Source organism: Toxotes jaculatrix, chromosome 5, assembly GCF_017976425.1.
Source record: "Toxotes jaculatrix isolate fToxJac2 chromosome 5, fToxJac2.pri, whole genome shotgun sequence".
Taxonomy (NCBI): domain Eukaryota; kingdom Metazoa; phylum Chordata; class Actinopteri; family Toxotidae; genus Toxotes; species Toxotes jaculatrix.
Window position 1 is genome coordinate 24,395,961 of NC_054398.1, and position 19,350 is coordinate 24,415,310.

Below are 19,350 nucleotides of genomic sequence, written 5' to 3' on the forward strand. Positions count from 1 at the left end.
ACGAGGAAAATGCTTTGTGGAATGATGAAAATAAAGTTGAATTGTTTGGGAAGAACACACAGCACTGCGTATGGTGTAAAAAGGACACTGCATACCAGCATGAAAACATCATGACAACAGTGGAGTACAGTGGAGGGAGCATCATGATTTGGGGCTGCTTTGCTGCCTCTGGGCCTGGACAGCTTAACATCATCGAGGGGAAAATGATTTCTGAAGTTTAGCAATTGGCTGTCCAACAACTGAAGCTCAGTAAAAGTTGTGTGATGCTGCAGGGCAATGAAGTAAATCTGAAGTAAATAAATCTATTACAGAATGACTTCAAACAAAGATAATTCACCAGTCAGGGCCCAGACTTCAGCCCAACAGAGATGCTGCGGAATGAGCGCACACAGCCGTTCACACCAGAGATCCAAAGAATATGGCTGAGCTGAAGCAGTTTTGTGAGGAAGATTGGACCAGATCTTGTCCTAAATGTTGTACAGGTTTCATCTGCGGCTGCTTGTTTAGAGCTTAATGCTGCCAAAGGAGGTTTGACCAGTTATCAAATCCAAGAATTAATTTACTTTTTCTACCAGCACTGTAAATGTTTAATAGGGTGTGTTCAATAAACAAGATTATAAGTGTGTTATTAGCTTAAGGACATTATGCTTGTCTAGACTATGACTTAGACGAAAAGAAGATGACATTTAATGACCATTTAACGCAGGAAACCACATAGTTCCAAAGGGTTCATATACTTTTTCTCACCCCTGTATTGGTATCGGTGTATACGAAACACAGTAGTTACATACTGTAGTTACTGTTTTTGGACAACAAGTCCACCAATGCTCATCAAATAAATTAATTTACATTTATGAAAATACAACATAAAACGCTACAATATTAAATATTCTGTTTCAAGAAATATTGGAACTATTGGAAAAGTTAAAGATTAAGTAAACAGAATCAAAATACTAATCCAACTATCCAGGGGAAATCAGGGGGACTTCACTGTTGTAAGATTTTCCCCCACTGTCCAGATGGTGGTGTTGTAAGCCTTACTCCACTCAGAAACCACCTCAGCCCCAGCTTGCATATGATAGGTATGTAGGTAGTCCACAGACAAATCTGCATGGCTGGTGTTCATCAGCAGTCATTGACAGGACCTTTTCCAAAATAGATTTCAGGAAAGCTAATCTAAGTACATTTTCCTCCTTTAATAATAATTTTTTTTCCTCCCCGTATCTTATATATATTCATATTTTGCATGAATAATGTACTACACATACACAAAGAGGGGTGTGGTCTAAATGAAAGAACAGTTTCCATGCTCTTGGCAATGTTATACAGAAGTTCTGGTGTAAATACAAGCTTCCTCCTGCACTTCCTTTTCTTAACTGAGCAACGCTGATGCAAATAACTTCCTGAAACTTATTGTGACAGCTGTAACCTCACGCATTTACATAGCACAGCCTATACACTTGTTTAGACTGGCAGTGAAAGAGTAAACTGGCTGTGTGTCTGCATGCTAGAAGAGGCTGCTCTAACAGGACTTGTCTTCTGTCCCATGACACCTAATAAGGGTTGCTACAGTTCCAAGGGTTGTTAACATTGTGCACCACCCTGCAAACAGTAAGTACACTGCCGTCACAATGATGTTTTGTGTCTGGGTTTTTAACTCTTATCCTCTTTATGTGCCTTTAGCTATAGTCACACTTCATCTTTTTCAACACTCCTGCTTTTTCCCTGCACTTGCCCTGCTTCGCACGGTTATTGATAGACATACCTTCAGTTGTCTTTTGTCTTGGAGGCTAACGCAGATCAGATACTCTTCTCTCTGAAAAGTAGTAGTGCTATAATATTTGTTCTCCAGACTGCCGTGCATCTAGATGTATTACAACAGAAGAATCAGAATACTTTAAGTTGTAGGCAAGTGACAGTCAAAGTAATTGCATTTCACTGAATGTTAACACTGAATGTTGAAGCTGTGACACTGTGTGTTTACACTGTTGTTAACACTGCTGACTCACACCAGAATTTATTTGAGGGTTTTTTCTCAGCCTCAGCTCCTTTGCTGTACAGGTTTGTACAGCATGTTCTACTCCTCTTTGAGCAGGTGTATTATTGCGCTGTTGGTTCCACACAGTGCAAAGCAAAGCCAGGTCAAGTAAACTTGGCAAACCTGGCTGTTTAGGCTAAACTAAAACAATAAACTAAAAAAAATACAGCTAAGCTTAGGAAAACAATGAAGTTATGGTAAAATAAAACTAAAGAAAAAAAAAAGAATTATTTTCAAAGAATTACAAAGAATGAATGACCCTCTTTGTTTCTTTCAAGTAAATACCTACTTAACTGTGCTTAACTTACTAGACTATGATTATTACTTATTTGTATTCTACTTATATTACACATCTGGTATTCCCCCTAAACTGCCTGTCTCGAAGTTTGTTTGTGTCTTTGTTCCTTCTACATGCTGCAGTACTGGGAGCATTTCCTTGTCCTCCTTGAAATCATGGGTTGGGTCAGGAATTAGGGTTGTACAAATAAAATTTTGTGATGGTACTCCCTGAATGTGTGAACACAGACAGTTCACATTTAATTATTCTTAATTATTTTTATTTGTACATTGCATTTGTACAATATAGCAAATGAGCTGAAAATGAATCCCTATGAATGTTCTAGGAAACTGTGAAATGCTGTTCACAGTAATGCAGTGACACTAAAACACGAAATGAGGAAGATAACTTTAGCTATGCAACAGACTTTGCAGTCTACTGCATTTGTGTTTGTTTAAGCCCATTCTTCACTACAAACGGTCTGTACTGAAGTCAATGACTAATTTCACCACATAACAACTGGCTTCCTGGAAAGGTCTGAAAACATTCACAGACAATGAAACCTGAAATTCCAGTTCAGTTCTTTTGAGTTCACTTCAATAAACTGATTTTTCATTTATCATTGTCATGTTGAGCCCTTTTACAATATGGACATAGCGAGAAATGTTGTGCAGGTATAATTTTTACCATTTTCACCATCTTAGTTTAGCATATTAGCATACTAACATGCTAATTAGCAATAAGCAAGGGGGTTTTATAGAACCTGTCCTTGTCTTGTCCAAGAAAGCATGGGTTGCATCAGGAATGCATTTTGTAGGAAGGAGGAACAGGAAGGAAACAGTCAAAGGGTGAAAAGGACCTTAGAGTATTTGTACAATCAATTATTAAATGCTGTTCACTGTAAAACAGAGATGCTAAAACACTAGATGAGGAAGACTGATAACTTGAATCTACTGCATTTGTGTTTGCTTGAACCAGAAATGTCTGTACCAAATTCCATGGATATCTATCGTGTAGTTGTTGAGTTATTTCAGTCTGGACTAAAGTGCTGGACCAATCATCAACTGCTGTTGCCACCCCTGGCTACAGTGCATCAAGGGACAGTAAACTGTAGTGCACACTCACACTTTAGCCTAATTCAAATTAAACAACTAGAAGTACTGCACAGCGGCAGTATGCCTCAGTGCGGTTGGGTGCCTGTTTGTAGCAGAGGTAGAGGTAGAGGTAATGGGTGTTTTGTAGTGATAATGGCAATGTTTGAGAAGGTTAGTGTTGGGTGTTCACAAACTAAACTAACACAAGATCACAGTGGCCTTGACCTTTGACCTCCAATACATATTGACTCCATCTTTGACAAGCAGTGATAATATGTGCAAAGTTTGAAGAACATCACTCACAGCACTGTAGAAAGAACACATTCTGAAGCACAACATCTGCATTAAAGCTCTTTTCAGATCTGCCTTAAGTCACAGTCAACATTTGTGCAAAGTTTGACAGAGAGACCTCAAAGCGTTCTTGAGATATTGCATGTAGAAGAATCCAGGACGGAGGGATGGCCGACCGGCCGGACCACCCAAAGACATAATGCCTCTGGCCTTGGCTATCGCCGGCGCGGAGGCATAAAAACATTATTACAACTGCAATAAAGGCATGCATTTTTAACAATATTTAATGTTGTTAAATTTAATTAAATGTTTAATTCAATGTTTAATAGTATTGTTTAATGAAAAATCACCATAACAGAGATGATACTGTTTTATACTTCCTCAAAATGCACACAGACATCCCTACTGTGCCAAACAATAAACAAGGAAGCATATTGCATTATCACTTTCCTCAGTGAAAATAACAAACAACCATACACTCAGCTGAAAAGTTCAACTAAGATTATTATACACAGTGCAACTGGTAATAGAAACAAGTAAACTCAGCCATAATTTAGGCTGCCATATAAGTGTTTCATGATTTGCCATATTTATATTATATATCTCCCAGATGCCCCACAGCTAGCAAACAGAGAGCATTCCATTATCAGGCCAGAACTTGTTGTGCAGGCATTTCCCCAAAAAAATGCAACAAGCCTTGACATGCCTTTTAAAGAAAAGTCCAGACTGGTTTTGTGATCCTCTATACATATCTATCACCCTACTGAGTGGACACATCATCACAGATACAGGTCTAAGCATCAAGAGAGCTTATGCTGCCTGTATATTCAAGTATCTTCAAAGCACAAGTTTCAGCCCAGACCTCATTCTTCTAAACTCTCATACTATCTCACCTGCCACCGTTGCTTTGAAACGCTTACATACATTTCAGCAAAATTTGAATATCTAAATATACACAAACTTGTTCACATTGCTATTGTCAGTGCACTGACACTGAACACTATCAGTGCAGAGCCTTTAGACATGCCAAAGAGTGGCGTGACTTCATGGTGCAATGTTTGTCTGTGTGTACCTATTAGTCCTCTGACAGAAAAAACAGGAAATTCCAAATGAAACCCTCTTAACCACCTGCCAACCTGAGTTTCTCTTTGCTTCTTCTTTTAATTTCGCCAGTGTTGGCCACCTCAGTGTTGTATACTTAACCAGACAACTCACATCAACCACAGTTTAGTCACAACTGCAGTAAATTGAAGTTAGTGTGTCAAAAAGCCCAAAGTTGGGCATATAGGTGTCTTAGTCTTGATGTCCAATGGAAGCCCTAAACTATTGATATGACAGTGACATTACATCAAACAGTCGAGTTTTTTGATGAGTCCACATCAGTTTTAAACAAATTTCTTGAATTGTTCAAGTTTTACTCAATTACAGAGTGGAAGACTAAGAATATTTCCATTTTACCGAATGGATAGGATCTGCCTTGATTGGAGTTTTGGTCCTCTGTGTCCACCTCATGTCTCAAAATAAAATCCATGTGAATAAATGTGAAAGGATTTGGCCAATGTTGACATAATTTCTCTTGAATTGAGTGAAAAAAAAAAAAACAACTATCTTTCAGGATACAAATGAAATTACATTTCTATTACTCTCAATTGTATTCTTGGATTAAAAAAAAACATGATTTCTCTCATTGTCTAAAAGCTTCAAATATTAATCAAAACATTCAAACTGAATACAAAGATAAATGACTTGGATCAATGACTGGGTCAAATGGACAGCCTTTCTCTGAATGTGTGAGTAATAAATGCAGTGCAGAAAATTTACTTCTGCTGCTGATTTTGACTTACTGAAAGAGGCGTAAGCGCGTGCGTGCGTCATGAGGAGATCTGAACTGCACTTTAATCTCTTTAACTCCACTGACCCTCCAGCAGGTCTGTCATTAAAAACACATGTTGCATGGGCAAGTACTGTGTAAAGCCTCAGAATCATGGCAGTTGAGTTTGCATTTTGGCAACTTAACACTGCTGCAACAGCAAACATCTCTCACTTGCATGTTCCACCTGCACAGAATAAATCTGTTATTTTAAAACACTTGGCTGCATCTTGCTCCTGCTTTATATTTTCATTTTTTGAATCTTCAGAACCTCAACCTCAGTACTTGCCAAACTTGACCTAAATATGGCGCTGAGCATTAACCCACTTTGCTGATGTCTGTTCCACTGGTCTCGGCCAAACATAAACAGTTTCTTTTAGTGTACTTCCCTTCAGTGTTTACCTATTACTGCAATAAAATCTGACAACTAGGTAACTGTAGCCAAGATGAAATAAATATTTTTTTTATTAGCATTCAGCAACTACAGCAAAAATCAGTCTTGGCCATAGCCACAAAATCAAAACCTCACTGGTGCAGTAGCTGTTGAATGCTAACAAAATAATTGTCTTAAATCAAATAAATTCTACTGCCCAGTATCATGTTTTAGCTTTTCATAAAGAGAGCTCAAAGGATCCCTTTATGGCAAACAAAAGCTAGTTATACAGAAGTTAAACCGGAAGTGGTGTAAGACTTTGGCTCTCTGTACACATTCTTGAAATGCCAGGTCAACATGGTACTGTAGCACTTTGGAGACACTTACTTACTACTTTACTTCTCCAGGCTTGAAACTCTACAAACTCACTCAGAAACCACCTTTAAAATACTAGTCCACCATTGAAGTGTGGATGAATCCAGTGTTAATTAAAGATTTGTTTCTCTTAGGTCAAACCGATCAAAATGAGGAGAAGCAACACACCCCTCTGTAAGCAGCAGTCTACACCATGCTTTGGGAAAGGTGAGTAAATACTCTAATGTAGGATGAACATAGCATACACAGGCACATATGTATATTTGTACAGACCAACAAACACTAACAATGGTCTCACTAAATTAACACAAGCACAATTCGTACTTCCCCTTATTAAGACCTGAGAATGTATCTGTTACCCATCAACACATCCAGCACTGGCAAATCAAAGGGGCAGATATCCAGCCCAATCAACGATGCTGGAAAAGGATTAAGCTGTATAACATTCTTGTTCCAGCCGCCCGGTTAACTTGGACTGGGTGGCAGCCGCCCCCGCAACCTGGGCCTGGACCCAGATAAGCGGCAGATGATGACATGACATGACATGACATTCTTGTTCCATCGGCTTGTAACAGTACTAAATACTGAGAAGAAAACTTTATATGCTCGCTTGATCTGACAACTAATGTATTTTAAAAGTAACTTTTTTTAATCAAGCAAGCGCTTTGCTTGTGGTAAATAATCATTCTTGGAATCATCATGGAAAAATGTACCTTGCCAGGATTACCTAGAGAACCACAGTATTTCATGTCCTTATTGGCCCATCTCACAGATAGAAGCTCACATGTTAGCAGCCAGTTGTGACATACCAGCTTGGAAAGGCAGCCCCTGTTGCCATGACGCTCTCAACACCCTAAAATAGAGATAGAGAGGGACACTCAAGACAGCAACAACTAGCAGCTGCATTATACATACAGACACCAGACCACATAAACAGTAGAGCAAAGCCTGACTGAGGCAGTCGGAGTGAAAACACAGAAGAGACGCATCGTAGATACAAGACAGAAACAGACACCAGACCAAAGGACAAGTCTTCAAGGTGCTCTGTTAGACCTGACATCAAATGGCAGACATATAACAGTGGAGCCAAAGCTAAGAACTAGGGAGTCTAGAAGAGACAGAAGCAGACACATGAAAGCAGAAATACTTGACTCAACAGGCAAAGACTGAGAGAGTCAAACATGGCCCAAACCACTACAGAAGGTAAGAGAGAGAGAGAGAGATTCCTCTACTAATTATAAAACTGTATAGTGACCCTGAGATGCAATGTGATGACAATTACCAGTTGGTTCATTCAGTGTCTGGAGTCTGAGGCACGAAGGTGGTGAGATTTGATGGACGATTTACTTTCTGATTCGAAGTACACCACACTAGCCAAAAGTCAGCTATTATTAAAAGTGAGTACTGTGAATTACTGAAGCATTTTATTATTGTAAACATTTTGTGATATGTCAGGCTACATAAAGGTCTATACTTCAAAAAAAAAAAAAAAAAAAACAACAGATCAGCATATTCACTGACATTTTATTTGGTATGTTAAAAGACCCTTCCAACATACCAGACTTTTTGTAGGTCAGGTTTCTATAGCTGGGGCATGTAGGTCAAGGTCATCTAGACGCTGCTCAGCTGTTCCAGTAGGGAGACTGTACATGTGCCAAGAGGCTCTTCTGGAATGACAGCTTCCATAACATGCTGGCCAAGGAACAGGCAGCAAATTGTGACAGTGCGAGGGCAAATGTTAACGGTGACATCTGTGAAGGCGCCAAGATCACTCATAGTTTTCAGTCAGATAGAGTTGCATGTAAACCACTTAGGATGGTGAGTCGGCAGCAGAGATGTTTGCTATTTGATATGATAGTACTGCAAGACGCAAGTTGATTCAAATACCTCCACAGGGACTGATGTTGACACAGACCAGGTGTCTTACACTGACTGCAACATTATTATTATTAGTAACAGTGATGACATGGTGATCAGAATAGCCAAACATCTCCACTACTGATGGGATGTTGGATAGCAACAGTAGTTTTCACACCAGGGAGATTAAGCAAGCAGGAAAAGCTATTTAAAAAAAGAACAACTCTGCTGTCCTTCATCTGGTCTGATCAAAATATGAATTCATGGGATCTCAAGTTTAAAAATAGGACAAGGGTTCATGTCATGGGTATGTAAGAGATTCAACTTGTTACAAATAAACATGACCATGTTCCCACCAAAAGGTCTTGAGAACCAAAATCATGGTATGCTAATAACTGCAGTTCTAACAACAAAGGCTCAGACATTCACTTTCCATTTAGAGTAAAAGCCACACAAATCCAATCCTGTGAACTACCAGGATAGGATGTTTGTGCCTAACAGTGACTGTCAACCAGGCTTCTAAAAATCATGCCTCCCAATGCATCAATCACTGATGCAGCAAATTGCATGTTAATGTCATACTGTTGGATTCAAAGCAACCAGCCAGACTTCACTCAGCAGATAAACTAAACACATGCATCAGCAGACTGTGGAAGCTAGATTTTTTCATGTTTTCAGTTTTCTCTGCATTGCATACCATTCCCAGTGCTTTGTGGCCCCAGAGAGCGACCCTTACTACCCCTGAGGGGTTGAGAGGTCACGCTGCCAGGCTGGGACACCCGGGACAGTGATTAACTGTGTTTACTGTAACTTGCCTGAAACGCTGGCAGGGTACTTAGCCAGTACTGAAACACAAGTCAGACACTCAAGACATGTTTACTGGTGTGAGTTAAGATGAGGCTATGCAAAACATGCCTAGCTTACTCCTTTACCCCCACCATCGCTAACCTCAAACTCATATTTGTAGGTCTCATGTTTACCTTCCTGGTATTTGTAGTTACTGGCACCACTAAGATAATGTTTTTCTTCTCCAAGTGTGGCTATATTTCAACACGTTAATGAGATGAACTCTAAGGTGTTAGCAAGTTTCTCAGATTCTAAAACCACATTATCACATTGAAACTGTGATCCTTGTTTCGAGTCCACAAATCATAACATAAAACTACTTCAGTAACTACTGCTAATGACTGCTGTGAGGAGCTGATATCCTAGTAATCACAATTAGTCTACAATATACCAACACAGCAAGCATTTTCTTCATCAGCCTATATGTCACTGGTGGCCTCTACCCAGGGACTACAAATGAGAATTAGATTTTAGCTTCATCTAGTACAATTAGGGCTGCCCCCTAAAAGACAATGAGTCACACAGACCAGTGCAGGAGGCTTTAAATTCTACAGACTAAGTCTTGTCTTAAAATGACTGACCCACAAAACTACGATGGAAGTAGAGACAGGTGATGGAAACAGAGAGCAACACAACACCTGGAAGTGTGAGGCAGGGCAGCCAACTCGTTTCTGTGGGCCGCTCCGATACTCTCAGCTTCGCTGTCTGCCTGACCGCGCAGTCAGCTGCCTGGCAAGAGAGAGACTCTGCAGTACAGTCTGATTTCATAACTGAGCACTGATCAAAACACAAACTTTGACTATATGAAAATCAGATGTTTTTATATTAGTTAGGAGAGCAGACTGAAAGAAAAGCTAAAATCAACAAAAAAGTATCATTTGTTATAACCAAACATTCACTGTAGGCCTACACAAAATGAAGATTTGTGCCCTGAACCAGTACTTATCATTTGTATCATATTATAATATATTATAATGCTCACTTTCTTCCTAGACACCTTTTTAAACCAAGCCTTCTTTGCCAAGACAAAAAATGCCTAAAACTCACACCTTTTCCAACTCTCTCAGAAATGCCACGGCATTTCCCAAGACTTTCAATGGCTGAGGTGGACGAGAAGGTACGTCTCATAGCCGAGAAAGTTTACGCCTCAGCCCTGAAGGAGGAAGACACCAAGGATGCTATGGCACTGTTCACCGTGCCGGAGGACTGTCCCATTGGTCTGCATGAGGACAGGGAGAGGGCGCTGAAGAAGGAGCTGGCTGAGCAGCAGTCTCAAGAGTGTGCTAAGAAGTAAGAAACAGAAATCTGTTTGATCTGCACAGCCGCTGCATTATAAATCTTCAAACACTGGAAAATACTCCCAATTGTTTGCAGTGGAGTTTCTGAGGAGAGAAACACTTTCTCTTTCTTGTGTGTCACTAGGAAGAAAACTTTCATGCTGAAGCGTTCGCAGTCGATATCTCTACAGATACCCATCAGTAATGACTGGCCCCTGTCTGTGGTTTCCCCAATGCTGTCCCCAACCACACCTGAGCCTGATCTCCCAGAGAGCCTCCCAGACTTCCAGAGAGTTACCATCAGTGGAGATTACTGTGCAGGGGTAAACAGGATTAACTCTCCAGCACGTTCATGCACTAAGTCGTGTAAAATGAACATGTGAATAAAAATTTATAGAAATTTATGTCTGCCAAGACTGCCAATTGTGCAGTGACCTCCAGTATGACCATCAGTTGAATTTCAACTTACGTAAGACAACACCAGAAACAGCATGCATCTACCTGTGTATAATAGTTTGAATGTATTATTAAAATCATAAAAGGGCTTTTGAGGACAGACTTAGTTTTGTATTTTTCTTCTCCAAGTAATCTTTTTGAAAACAAAAGGTCAAACAATACATTTAACCACTTGAATTTACAGCCTTTTAAAGGGGTGAAAACTTTTCCATGAAATTTGCAGATCACAGTTGAGGATTATGAGCAGGCAGCCAAGAGTCTCCTTGGAGCACTGTTCATCAGAGAGAAATACTCCCGACTGGCCTACCACCGCTTCCCCAGGACCATTGCCCAATTCCTCCGCAGTGCTCAAAATGAGAAGTGGCAGGAGGAGGATGAGGTCTTGCCAGGTATGGGAAAACTCTACAGGTTAATACTACATATTACACCACAGTTTTTTTTTTTTGCATATGATTTCCGAAACAGGAGCCATGTACTTCACACTAGATTTGTAGCTATTTCTCCTCTAATGTTGATCAATCAACCAACATTCAACTTTTACTTGGTTAAAGGAACAAAAAATTTGCAGGTCTGGATGGCAGGAAGAAAAGTGACTATAACAAATAAAACAACTACTGCATCATTCATTTGAATCCCTTTTTTTAGTAGTGTATTGCATGGTACTGATGAAGCCAAATGGCTATCAACTGTACTACATGACTATTTTTAAGACCTCTCTTCATGTGTACTAGAGCTAGTGTGAAGAGTGTGTGAGCCAAGGTCAGTCAGACTATTCTGGACTACAGACAGGAACAAGTTTCCAGAGGCTGTTGCTGAATATCATCCAACAAACAACAACAACCAAAAAGGTTCAGAGAAAGGAAATGTGTCATCTTGGACATATTAATACATATATGAATTACATCTAGTGGTCATCTGACCAACAGTTTACAACAGTCCTGTGGAAAGTCATCTCTGCTCCAAACAGATGAAGAACAGCTTCATACCTCTCTTTAATGAACCACTAACGGTAAAAGCTTGAGCCACAGCAGTGGAAGCAGTTTGTTTAGGACAAACAAATGACTCCACAGTTAGCATAAGCAACAGAGTTTCCATTTCAACAACCATATCAACTTACAGAAATTTAAAATTCAGCCACAGAAGTTTCAACAGATGGACAGACACTTGAGGTGAAGAACACCATCGTAATCTTCCCTCAGTGGCAAATATAAAAATAATGTCTCACAGATTAGGTGCCCTTTCAAAGAACATTATTTTTGCTCTTTACATCATAAGATAGACATAAATACTGTTCAAGGAGTTATGATACAGTTTTTATCCATGTAACTCAGCCCTGTTGAAAAGCATTGTCTATAGTTTAAATGACTATGATTATTTTTCATTTACCCTTTTGTTTATTTACTTCTATCATCTGTAGACATCTGGCCTTTCCCTCATGAAGGCGAGGACCCATACTCCATGGAGGGTATTCCTGAGGACCTGAACTATGAGCTGCAAATGAAGGACGGCATAGTTCATGTTTACGACAATGCAGAGGCCCTGAAACAGGAGCAACCCCACAGTCTCCCATACCCCGACCTTGAGACCTTTGCCATAGACCTGAGCCATGTCCTCGCTATGATAGCTGATGGCCCAACGTGAGTACACAAATGTTTTGATTATTCTTCACCACAGCAGATCAAATTGACATTTTACACAGTTTTTAACTGGCATTTTAAAAATTACTGTGAATAATTTTCCCTTCCTGATCTGTGATCCTGATCAGTATGCCTAGTGCAGAGGATAAGTCAATGACATATCTTCTATTTTTGCTATATGACATGTTTTGCTGGTCTTCTGTTGTGTTGCCTCACAGGAAAACCTACTGTCACAGACGACTGAACTTCTTGGGTTCTAAATTCTACCTTCATGAAATGCTGAATGAAATGGCAGAACTAAAAGAGCTTAAAAGTGTTCCACACAGAGACTTCTACAACGTCAGAAAGGTTGGTTGGTATTTTTCCATCTAACATATACAAATATTAAATAGCTAAAGATTTTGTATTAAAAATTAAAATTAAAATATTCCAATCCACTGGCCAACACAGCTTCAATCTGAGCCCTTGGGCTGAAAGGCTGTTTCACTACAGCAGATGTTATTTTTAATTTCAGCACCTTCAGTCTAAATAAACTCAAGTTTATGGATCTACTGTAGCTTGTCCAATAAAATCACTGTTTTATGCTCCATGTCAAACACAGGTGGACACACATATACATGCTGCTGCTTGCATGAACCAGAAGCATTTGCTTAAATTTATAAAGACCACATACCAGACAGAGGCAGATCGTGTTGTTTTGGAGAAAGGCGGTCGGAAGGTGACACTCAAGGAAGTCTTCGACAACCTCCACATGGACCCCTATGACCTCACCGTAGACTCACTGGACGTGCACGCTGTAAGAACAAATTGAAATAGTCAATATTTTTTTAAATTTTAAACATTTTCAAAATGATTCCTTCCATACTTCTGCAGCCTTCATTGGGTTAATCTTGTACAATTTGCTTAAAAACACAATGTCCTTGAAGCAAGACGTCAGACATAATGGCTATGCGCCTGCCAACAATTAATTTGTTTTCAAATAACTACAGAACATTTCACTAACCTGTGTTTATTGACACAAGGATGTAATTATAGATGTTCATTTATTTCATATGGTGTTACACAATCGTTTTCTATTTTCCATGAAAGGTAATTTCAGCATGTAATATGAAAATAATCAACACAGTCACTTTGCTGGAATGAGAGTGTGATCATCAGTACATAAGATTCATCCTCTCTCACGAATTATTCTCCTAGGGAAGACAAACATTTCACCGGTTTGACAAGTTCAACTCCAAATACAACCCCGTGGGAGCCAGCGAACTGCGAGAGATTTACTTGAAATCAGACAACTACATCAAAGGAGAATACTTCGCGCGGCTCGTCAAGGTGTAGTATGAGTTAATATCACTTGAAAGCTCCGCACACTGGTGTTTTTATTTATCCGGAAGATGAAATTACACAAGGTCAACACAAACTTTTTTGACTGTAGACAGAGTTATTTCCTTTACCCAACCAAAGAGCTGGCTAAATGTTTTGTGAAGTGGTGCAGTGTGTGTGTGGAGTGTGCTGGAGTTAGTCTCTAGGCAATGGTTTATGAGGTTTTAACAAAGTATTTCAAATTTCTCTCGTAAAGCTTATTATTAAGTTATAAATCCAAAATGCAGAAACAAAAACACCTTCCTTCTTTCAAGAGGAACTACAAAATAACTCTGGTGGGTGCACACTGTGCCGTCACGGTCGAGTTCCAATTTGTCACCAAGTTGTTATCAAAGACACACAGGAATAGATTTTTTATAATCATAAAATAAAGAACCACGATTCTTGTGTGGATCTGTTTTATTAAAATGTTGTAGTAATGATTTATTAATATTAAGTACAGTCTTCAAAAGAAGTCTAACAGGCTCTTCTCACTGAAAATATTTGCCATTTCAGAATGTCTCTCCCTCCTCCAAACATATGTGTACTGTATGTTTACTATATCTTTGTATGTAATGGCTTATCTGTGGTGTATTATCTGTAGATTCCTTACAGCCACTGGTGATAGTCTACTGAAATGTTACTCCAGAAATTGCTTCAGAAATCTATGACAGAATCACATGTTATCTGTCCAATGAGTAATTACTAACGTTCACTTCTGTTTTATCAAGAAGCATCCCTAACTTCCTGTGGTTTGGCGTATGTTTCAGGAAGTGGCTAAGGAGCTGGAGGAGAGCAAGTACCAGCATGCTGAACCCCGCCTGTCGATTTACGGCCGCTCTCCCAGTGAGTGGGAGAGCCTGGCAACCTGGTTCATCCAGCACAAGGTCCACTCACCCAACATGAGATGGATGATTCAAGTTCCCAGGATCTAGTAAGTGCTCGATGAAAGCAGAAGCTAACTGTAAGACACCAAGCACATTCCTTACAATAAGACAAACATGGTCCTACTAACACAAAAAAGACTGGGCCCATTTTTAGAAAGGAACATGTTACAAACTGCTCAAAATTATTATAGCCATGACAGTAAACCACATATAAGGTCACAAATATATCAGTGTTTCATTCATTTTCCACAGTTTATGAAATCCTAAGTAGATCAATTTTATAGAATGTTGAAACTTGTATGCCCAGAAGAAAAGTAAGAATTTATATAACTCACGCTCAATCAACATTAATCAGTAGGCTGTTCTAAATAAGCAAACAAATGCTAAAATGTTTGTTGTTTGTATGGGAAGATGGGTTGATTTGATTCCTTTTGTCTTGCAGTGACATTTTCAGGTCAAAGAAATTAGTACCACATTTCGCCAAGATGCTGGAGAACATATTCCTCCCCCTCTTTGAAGCGACAGTCAATCCGCAGAAGCACAAAGCCACACATGTATTCTTAAAATACGTAAGTACTTTTATGATGGGTGCAATCTGTAACAAACGGGAAACTTTTAAAGTGAAGACTTCTAAAGTTAAAGACTTTTCAGCTCTGTGGGAACAGACAGAGCAGATGGACAGTAAAAGACAAAGCTAGAATACATCTTGGTGCCCTGATGAAGAAACATGCATGGTTGCGTAATATCTGTTGCACTGTGCTAATGTGCTGACATCACCTTTGTTGTCCTGCAGGTAACAGGATTTGACAGTGTGGATGACGAGTCCAAACACAGTGATCACATGTTCTCTTACAAAAGCCCAAAGCCTGAGGAGTGGAACACAGACGAAAACCCTCCCTACACCTACTACCTGTTCTACATGTATGCCAACATCATGGTGCTAAACAACCTGCGCAAGTAAGTCCTGGGTGTTTGTGCAAACAACGACCTTGCAAAAAGTGTTTTATGACATGTAATGCCAATCCAATTAACACCACAGGTATGAGAAGAATTGTTGTCAGGGTGATCTGCATACCTTTTGAGTCTATAATAAATCCTGAATGGAAAGAAATGTATTGTTGAAATTTTAAGTTGAAAAAATGGATGTGTTGATAAAATAATAAAGCCATAAAGGCTGATGGAAATGCATTAAAAGAAAAAAGCATGGCGTCTTCCTATGCTGCTTATTTCCAGAAGTGCAGATACAGCATCAGCATATTTGTGCCACCCACTAAATGACTCTGACCCACCAAAAAAATAAAAAATAATAAAAATTATTCAGTGTTACAGAAGAGTTACTCCTACTAGTCCTCTCGAGTAATACGCAGTTCCTTCTGCCGACTCTCTGGAAACTGGAATAAATTTAAAGAAATGAGCCTCATGAAATGCTACACATTTTATTTCTCTTAGTATGGCATTTAATTATTTGTCCCTTCCCAGGGAGCGAGGACTGAACACCTTCCAGTTTCGTCCCCACTGTGGTGAGGCTGGCTCCATCACCCACATGGTCTCTGCCTTCCTCACGGCTGACAACATCTCCCATGGACTCAACCTCAAGAAGGTGCAGTCCTCAATTCATACTTGGGTTTGACACACAAGTCAATGTTGGTAGTTGAAGAAGCCAATACAGATATCTGATATTTTGCTCCAATATTGGAGCAATAATATCATTTTGGTACCAATAACAGAGATAATATGAGATTACTAACCATGTTGCACTCACCAAACCAGATTTTGATTGTTTTGATTTTAAATGAAACTTAACCTGATAAGCTGTGCTTTAGCATTTCACAACTCTTCTTGATCTCTTGATCGGAATTTCTGGAGGTGGCACAGCCATGGTGGCTAAGTCTGACTGTACCTGCAACACAGTTATGCTGTTTATTCAAAGCAATTTTCTGTTGCTGCCGACAGGCACACCAACAATTAATTGTAAGAGCGTTCATGCACTGGACATAGGCACTGGACTGGACATCTTCCATTAATCAGTTTATAGTAGCCAATGACACATTTACATTGTATCCAAGAACATTTTGCAGATTATCCCTTTAAAGTTAATTTTCTCCAGTAACCCCTCAAATTAGTATATAGTATTACTGTTCTTCCTCCTCCCCAGAGTCCAGTGTTGCAGTACCTGTACTACCTAGCCCAGGTACCGATTGCCATGTCCCCACTGAGCAACAACAGCCTGTTCCTGCAGTACTCCAAGAACCCTCTGCGAGAGTTTCTACACAAAGGCCTGTGTGTGTCGCTGTCCACAGATGACCCCTTGCAGTTCCACTACACCAAGGTCAGAACCACTAGAATGATAACGAATCATATGATAATTTATTTTCATCACACTCAGAATCACTTTAATCACCAATTACTACAGATATAAGAATTTGTTTCGGTGGCACTAGTCCAGAGACATCTAGGCAACTAATCAAGACATCAACATGAGTAACAGGACCTCACTTAAAGCAGAATTAAACGTGCTGATGTGTTGTATGGCATACAAACCAAAACTACACCAATGAAAGTTAGCTAAAAATTTCCATTATTTAGGGAAAACATATTTCACACATGGTCCTAAACAATATTACAATTATCCATAAAGTTTTTTTGGTACCATCTTATCACAAATGATCCTTTTTGACTCCTTTTTAGGAAGCTTTGATGGAGGAGTATGCCATCGCAGGCCAGTTGTGGAAGCTGAGCACCTGTGATTTGTGCGAGATAGCCAGGAACAGTGTGCTGCAGAGCGGCCTCTCACACCAGGTATGGTCCAAATGTTTTGCTCCATCAGTTGCATAAAGTTTTTTTGGGACTACAAGAAGACTTCATAAGATTGAAGAAAGACAATCCTTGCTAAATATTTACCAACCACACCTCTCCCTGTTTCCCTAACAGACTGAAAAGCTTTATAAAACAGGTTGCCAAAAAAAAAAAAAAACATCTAATGTTTCAACTGACAACATAAGATTCAAATCAGGGGCTTCACTGATTATTCAAATCTCATGTTGACAGTTGAGGAATTGCACTTTTTAAGACATTTTTTTCAAAGCTAGTCATAAAATAGTTTGTACAGTTTGTTCCCCTCAATACTGATATAACGGTGATAAGCTAATATTGGCCAGCATACTGGGCCATCCAAACTCCCAAAAAACCAATGAATAAATTATCGGTCAGACACAATACAGAGCACCTCACCTGTATGATAATGACCTGCACTTCCTCTTCCATACAGTCCCAGCCTCAGTTAACCAAAGGTCTATAAAATCCTGTCTCCATCCCCTGAAATGTCCTTTGCTACTTCAGTATAATAAATTTCACACAACAAAAACCACAAACCTTGTGCCATAGTTCATACTGCCACTCTATGTGTCCTACCATAGGCTGTAAGCTGACCAAGTATTTGTACACTGAACCTCTACCTGCTCTGGACAAAAAGAGCATGCCACATTCTTTAAACTACTCTACATCTTTCTGTATATTTTCACCCACAGGAGAAGAAACACTTCATTGGTTCCAACTACCTACAGGATGGACCAGCAGGCAACGACATTCGGCGGACAAACGTGGCACAAATCCGCCTGGCCTACCGCCATGAAACACTGTGCAACGAGCTCAGTTTTCTCGTGGACGCAGTGAAGACAGAGGTTGGAACTAACCTACCTGAGTGATGAACAAGGCCAGCACAAACTGTGTCTGGATATGTCCTAAGGGATTGAGGGGCATAGGTTACAAAGCATATAGATTTTTTTTTTTTTTTTTACATTTTCTTATAAGTCCTACTGACCCAGATTTAAAGGGGGTTCATACTATTTTCTTACTATTTTATGTTGTTCTTGGTAAAGGCATTTGGAGTGGCCTACCTAATGTAGAATTATAAAAACTTGATTTTAAGACTATTGAAAGATGTATCTATGACCTCTGGCAATCACTATGTGCCTCATTTTACTGGGATAGAGGTTTATTTTCTTTTGAAGGATGTTAAGCTTACTGCATTTTGAACATTTGAAAACCTGATTTAGAATGGACGCATTTAGATGCAGGATATGGAATTAATTCCATTGAAAAAGTTTCCAAATTTACAAAATTCTGACTGCTAGGTGAATTGTTCGTGTCATTTTTGCACATATGCATGTTTCAAAACACTTTATTTAAGACTTGTAATCCTTAAAAAGTGTAGAAGAAAGATAGCTTTAAGGCTGCAGTCAGATTTGCATTTTCACAATGAATTTGTCAATTACATGATTTTGATGGAAATGAGTAAGAGGTCAAGCGACTATTCAGAGAAACAGGTCCAAGTATAACCAAGCCTAAAAGCTAGTTTTATGAGAGCACTGAAGTGAAATCTGTATCACAAATCCCTGTTAAACTCACCACCATGAAAAGACTAAGACTTTCTTTTTTATGTTTGTCATTTCTCATAGTTTTTCATATGGAAAATAAAGACTGCAGAACAGTCAAGAATGTTTTTGCATATTTTTTTTTTTTTTTAACTTGAGTATGTCCCTGAGGTTACATTACATATTAAGGCTGGAATAACAATTGGATCAATCCATCCATTCATTTTCTGCTGCTTATCCAATTTATTAACTATATCACTAGGCATAAGCCAGAAAATAATGACAAAAAACATGAAATAAATATCAATAGAAAGACATTAAAATCTTATTGCACTTGGTA

At 39.2% G+C, this 19,350-nt stretch overlaps 1 protein-coding gene across 2 annotated transcripts; it reads left to right on the forward strand.

The window, feature by feature from the left end:
• The first annotated feature begins 1,384 nt into the window (after window positions 1-1,384).
• ampd3b (adenosine monophosphate deaminase 3b) lies at window positions 1,385-19,131 on the forward strand. 2 transcript variants are annotated; one of them, XM_041037843.1, is made up of 16 exons: window positions 1,385-1,611; window positions 6,453-6,525; window positions 10,089-10,311; window positions 10,444-10,621; window positions 10,978-11,143; window positions 12,172-12,391; window positions 12,610-12,739; window positions 12,993-13,187; window positions 13,589-13,720; window positions 14,521-14,684; window positions 15,080-15,206; window positions 15,431-15,594; window positions 16,117-16,237; window positions 16,793-16,966; window positions 17,326-17,436; window positions 18,165-19,131. In XM_041037843.1, the coding sequence occupies exons 2-16, from the start codon at window positions 6,468-6,470 to the stop codon at window positions 18,339-18,341; spliced, it is 2,340 nt and encodes a 779-aa protein (XP_040893777.1). In that variant the 5' UTR covers window positions 1,385-1,611; window positions 6,453-6,467; the 3' UTR covers window positions 18,342-19,131. The 2 variants fall into 2 exon arrangements, with proteins under 2 accessions (XP_040893777.1, XP_040893778.1); XM_041037844.1 differs by lacking the exons at window positions 1,385-1,611; window positions 6,453-6,525 and adding an exon at window positions 6,558-7,521.
• The last annotated feature ends 219 nt before the right edge of the window (window positions 19,132-19,350 follow it).

Excerpts from the sequence above, each read along its gene's own strand:
- ampd3b (XM_041037843.1), top strand. The coding sequence starts at position 6,468 with ATGAGGAGAAGCAACACACCCCTCTGTAAGCAGCAGTCTACACCATGC. Across the intron at positions 11,144-12,171 it reads GGAGGATGAGGTCTTGCCAG|ACATCTGGCCTTTCCCTCAT; the intron begins GTATGGGAAAAC and ends TATCATCTGTAG. Across the intron at positions 14,685-15,079 it reads ATTCAAGTTCCCAGGATCTA|TGACATTTTCAGGTCAAAGA; the intron begins GTAAGTGCTCGA and ends TTTGTCTTGCAG.